General features: G+C 39.0%; 1 protein-coding gene across 3 annotated transcripts in view; it reads right to left on the bottom strand.

The window, feature by feature from the left end:
- DYNC2H1 (dynein, cytoplasmic 2, heavy chain 1) overlaps window positions 1–5,872 on the bottom strand; it is a 250,498-nt gene that overhangs the window by 133,267 nt on the left and 111,359 nt on the right. For all 3 annotated transcript variants that reach the window (XM_004689056.2, XM_004689057.2, XM_012729844.1), the window contains exons 58-59: window positions 1,287–1,410; window positions 459–580 (exon numbers count right to left, since the gene is read on the bottom strand). In XM_004689056.2, coding sequence (XP_004689113.1) covers window positions 459–580; window positions 1,287–1,410 — 246 coding nt within the window. The remainder of the gene's footprint in view (window positions 1–458; window positions 581–1,286; window positions 1,411–5,872) is intronic.

The raw sequence follows: 5,872 nt of genomic DNA, 5'->3' as shown, positions 1-5,872 counted from the left end.
AAAAAAAAAATTACATCTCCCTTTTATATATTTTTTAAATATTTATTTATTTATGCATACAGAGCTGGGGTACAGACAGAGGTGCAGGGGCTGTGAGTGGATTCACCAGAGACAAAGTGGGGCACAGAACAGGCTGACTGATGAAATACATTGCTGAGAGGAGCAGCGGGCAGGTCAGGAGAGATATGCAGCACCATGTGGATCACTTCCGGGATGGGGACTGAATTTATGCTGAAGTGGCTGTAACTTCTCAGTGCTGTGCTTTAACCCGCTGAGCCACCAGGGAGGGCCCTCTTTTTTATAATTTTTTTTTAAGATAAATGCTTTACAAATTTGTATTCGACTTTTTATGTTTTAATAGTCAACTGATAATTTATAATTAGATATGAAATAAACAAAGTCATCAAATTGATGAAAACAAAGAGCTTAGCACTGTTTATCTTTTATATTGCACTTACGATTCTAATCCAGCCTGTTCGGTTTCCAGTGGTTGAATTCGTTCCAAGACATGGGAATACTGAACATTGGCTTTCACCCAGGCAGCCAAAGGAGCAGCTGCAGTACTAGCACGCTTAGCATTCTGAAAAAATCCACCAGAAGTTAGCCAGCCTCCTCACTTAATCTTAAATTAAAGCAAAATTAATTCTAGCATATTTTAATTATTTAATATCACAAATAATGAAGATTTTGGCATACAGCCAAGATAAAAGAAAGAAATAAAATTTTGATTGCAAGAATTATAAATATATTTCACTCTTGCTTAAAAATGAATCTTCTTGAAATATAATATTTAATATTTTAGGTTAGTAATTACTAGTCACATTTATAATAAACATGCTATCTACAACCATATTCAAGCATCAATTCTCAGTCTTCTATACATAGGAAAATCTTTATTTAGCTATAAGCAATTTTGTAATGATTGCTATTGGTATCAAAAAATATTCACATAGTATTTAAATAGAAGATGTAAGACAATATCAGAATTCTGGAGTTTTAATCCTAACACAGACACCTTTTGTTATGAAGAAAGTTAAGCATACAAAGCAAATTTGAAAGTTAAGTAAGAACAAGCTAGACACTTACCACAAATAGCAAACAGTTAAGATTCCAAAATCACTTAAGAAAATAATACTGCTCCCCCATTCTAGTTTATCTAATTCTACTGCAAAATATTTAACTTTTAGTTTTTAGGCAATGTAAACAATCAATTATAATGAGTCAACATATTTTAACAAGTTATTACACAGCATGGAAAGAGAATTTATGATTTAACTTAAAATTACCTTTGGATCAAAAGATCCCTTATTTTTAAACAGAAGTTCTTCAACACTCTCTCTTATTTCCTTTGGAATATTTCGTGCATCAAAGGTAGCTATGTCTTCTCTCACACCTCTTTTGGCAAGGAAACTAAAATTAAAGCATAATACCTCAAATGAAGCTAAACTTTTTTTTTCTGATAAAATACATCAATTGATCAAATAGTGTGTGTAAAATATTAGTTAACAAAAAAATAGGATAGTAAAATATCTTTAACCTTCTAATGTATTACTTTTTTATTTAAAAAAACAAAAGTGGAACATCAGAAAGATGCTCAACAGTTTTTCTAGTATTCTGTGAATAAACCACAACAGAGAAAAGAGAGAAATGAAACTATGGGCATGCTGCTACTTACCCACTCTATCTTTTTTTCCCTTTTTTTTTTTTTTTTTAAAGATCTATTTATTTATGCATACAGAACTCGGGTACAAGTCAGAGGTACAAGTCACCGCAGGGGCGGTGAGACAATTCAACAGGGACAGAGTGGGGAACAGAAAGGCAGGTTGACTAAGTACACTGCTGAGGGGAGCAGCAAGTGAGAGAGGAGAGGTTTGCCATGCCATATGGGTTACCTCCAGGTCCCGGATCAAACTCTCAATGAGGCAGCTGCAGTTAGCTTGCAATAACGAATTCTATGTTCTAACCCATTGCACTACCAGAGAGGGCCCCCACTCTATCCTTTTATGTAAACTGCTGTGAACTCTGATCTTTTGGAACATGAGAAAACAAAAGTGTGTGTTTCCTCAATGTAAATCACTTTCATCTCAAAATTTAAAAGACTACTATAGACCTAAATCCTAAATGGGAAATGAACACTGTAAAAATCATAAAACCCATGTTATTTGTAATATGAAACCCAAAGCTCCACTAAGTTATATACATGGTAAACACTCAGTCTTTTCCATTTTACATCTCTTTTCAATAAATTATGGGCTTCTCTCTCATTATCTCTGACAAGAGTGCAGGACTCTGAGAAAAGGAGTATAATGCTTCATCAGTAAAACACAGCAAACACAATTACTGTCTGAGGCCTAAATAAATGACAGTTTTGAGACATTCTTAAAGGTTTTAAGGCATTCCTTTTCTCCTTTTTTGAGACTTTTAACAATCATTTCCAAAGAAAGGAAAAAAGAGGTCTCGATATATGATTACATAAACTATCTTGAACTATCAGGAAAAAACATGTAACTGAGAAGAATTTCAGTCTGAGTAACTACATAAAAACTAAAAACAGGCAAGATGGTGGCAGAGTAAAGATGCCGAGATCACTGCATCCAGGCTTTTGCAGGAATTTAGGACTGAAAAGAGAATATAGACTTACATACTACAAGTTTCAACCCAAATGAGAACACTCTGGATTCATGCAAAGGAAGATAAATGAGGGAGAATCAGCGATTGTGGAGTTCCAATAAGAGAACTACCTCCTGGGAGTGCTCAGGTGCCTGGAAGTTTGGCGGGCCACAGGAGCTGCTTTGCCCCTCGGTAAAGACCTGGAGGTGAAGGGAGATGGCTCAGCTCGGTGAGTGGAGTCCAGGTTGAGGAAAGACTGCAGATCCGATCCAGAGAACCTGGGCACTGGGCAAAGCCGCTGATGGACCAGCTCGACGAGCTTGGGAACGGGTAAGATGGTGGAAGAGTAAAGACACCAAGACAACTACGTCCACGCTCGCACAGTAATATATAAAAATGGACTATAGACTTACATGCTCTGAGTTTCAACTCAAATGAGAACACCCTGGACTCACTAGAAGGAAGAACTGAGGGAGAATCAGCAATTGGGGAGTTCCCATAAGGGAACTCCTATCCAGAAGACCCAAGACAGGATAAGCAGAACACTGCAACTCCAATCAATCGGTGGAACACCCAGGCTCTAGTATCGCAGATGGAGGCTTCCTGCTCATTCGACTCAGTGAGTAGAACCAAGCTAAAGGTAAAGACTGCACAAGTGGGCACATTAAGCCTGGGGGGTGGGGGAGAAAAATCTGGTGACCTGGTGACTGGGGCAGCTGCAAGGCTTGCAACCCTTTCACACACCCTCCCTTCCCCTCCCCCCCACAGCACAGGCCTGGAGGCTTGTTCCCAGCATTAGTAACTAAGTCAGGGCCAGGAAGTTCACAAAGCCCCTTAGATAAAAGGGGAAAAAAAATGTTAGACTGGATCAAAACAGGCCCATTAACAGTTCCCCAAGTGATAGGGAAAGACAGCTCAGGGAGAGACAGCTCTGTGGGGGCACAAAGAGCTCTGGAGACCTAGAGGGAAGACTGAGGACTGACAACCTGCACAACTAGGGGTGTGGGGGTATTGTGTGTGCAGAATTAGGACTCAAGGTATTACTGAACAGCAGTGGCCAGAAGACGTGTGAGCCAATAAGTCACTGCTTTGCAAGGCTCACAGTGCTCAAAAAATAAAAAAAATAAAAACAGTGACTGGCTCAACCACAGGCCCAGCTGCAACACTTCTAATGCAGCCCACCCTCAAGGGCTGCATCCAAGCATAGAGGACATCAGAAGGCTACAAAGATCAACAGGCACCTTCCAGAGACAAGGTCTCAATGAGTTACCAGAAGAAGCTGAACACCATAAGAGACCCCTGAGCATTACTGGCAGAGACAACAGACATAATTCCACAAAGTAGGGACTGGAAAAACAGAATATATTTGAACAAAACAAGGCTCAGAATACCCTCCACAACTGAAGTGTCTGAAGTCCCTCTGCCATCCCAAAAAGAGCATCCAGAAAGAATGCCGATCAATAACAGCAACACCGTGTCTCAACGAACATGACAGGGAAAAGAAGATAAATATTCAAGCAAGTCCACAGGGGGAAAATACACCACAAAAATATCAGTCAGCAGAAACCACCAAAGACATAGAAGAACTGCTCAGCTTACCAGATAGAGAATTCAGGATCATCATGATAAACAAAAAGAAGATGAGAAGGAAAAAAATGCAATGAGGCAAGCCATCAAGGAGTTGAAGAATGCAAACAAGGAAATGAATGAAAGAAATGAAAAAGAGACAAGCAATCAACAAACTGAAGAAAGAAAATAAGAGATTAAAAAAGGAAATAGAAGAATGAAGGCAATGAAAAGGACACTAGAGGAGATAAAGAATGCTGGGAAAAGTAATGAAAACAGAATAGATGAAATGGAAGTACGAATCAGCACCATCGAAGACACAGAAACAAAGAGAATTAAAAAAGAAAAAGAGAAGTAAAAAGGAAAAGGAATGAAGAAACACTTCAAGAGCTATCTGACACCATTAGGAAAGGAAATATCAAAGGTATAGGTATCCCAGAAGGTGAAAAGAAAGGCCAAGGAATAGAGAAAATCTTCACAGGGATAATAGAAGAGAACTTCCCTAATATGAAGGAGATGAAAGTAGACATCCAAGAAACAAGAACACCAAACTACCAAGATGACAGGAGAAATACAGCAAGACACACGATAGTAAAAATACCAAGAATACAAGACAAGGGAAAGATAATGACAATGACAAGAGGGAAGCAACAAATAACCTATAAAGGGAAACCTATCTGGATGACATTAGACTTTTCTGAAGAAAAAGTCTACGGGCAAGAAGAGAGTGAAGGGACATACTCAACAAACTCCAAAACATTAAATGCCAACTAAGAATACTCTATCCTGTGAAGCTCTCCTTCCTCTATGAAGAAAGAAGAACGTTTTCAGACAAACAGAAACTCCGCAATTTTGTCATGACTAAACCCCACTCGAAAAAAATACTACAAGAAGTCCTTAAACCAAGTCCAAGAGAAGAATTAACAACAGTTCAAAACAAGGAATGAAAATACAAAAGGGCTAAAATGGCAAATATAGGTGTCAGTATATCAACATTATCTCTAAATGCAAATGGTTTAAACTCATTAGTAAGAACACACAGAGTTGCAGGATGGATTAAAAAACAACCCAACCTTCTGCTGTCTGCAGGGAATACATCTAACTGCAAAAGATAAGAACAGATTGAAAATAAAAGGATGGCAAACAGTTCTCCAAGCAAATGGACCAAAAACAAGGCAGGAACAGCGGTATTTATATCAGATAAAATAGACTTCAAACTAAAAATGGTTAAAAGAGACACGGAAGGCCACTACATTATGATTAGGGGCACAATACAACAAAAAGACATAATAATCATCAACATATATGCACCAAATGAAGGAGCACCAAAATATATCAGGAAACTACTGTCATCTATGAAAACATATATCAGGGCCCTCCCTGGTGGTGCAGAGGGTTAAAGCACAGCACTGAGAAGCTAAAGCCACCTCCACATGAGTTCAATTACCAGCTGCCCCGGAGGTGACCACATGGCATGGCAGACCTCTCCTGACCCCCCAGCTGCTGCCCTCAGCAGTATACTTCGTCAATCTTCCTGTTCTGCTCCCCACTCTGTCTCTGGTGAGGCCTCTCACTGGCCCTGAGCCTCTGGCCTATACCCCAGTTCTGTATGTACAAATTAATAAATCTTTCAAAATAAAACATATAGGGACTTCCGGAAGATGGTAGCAGAGTAAAGACACCGAGATCACCGCGT

Source organism: Condylura cristata, unplaced genomic scaffold (assembly GCF_000260355.1).
Source record: "Condylura cristata isolate star-nosed mole 26May11 unplaced genomic scaffold, ConCri1.0 scaffold00025, whole genome shotgun sequence".
NCBI lineage: Eukaryota > Metazoa > Chordata > Mammalia > Eulipotyphla > Talpidae > Condylura > Condylura cristata.
The sequence above is the reverse complement of the archived record's forward strand: the minus strand, read 5'-3'. Positions and strand labels throughout refer to the sequence as shown.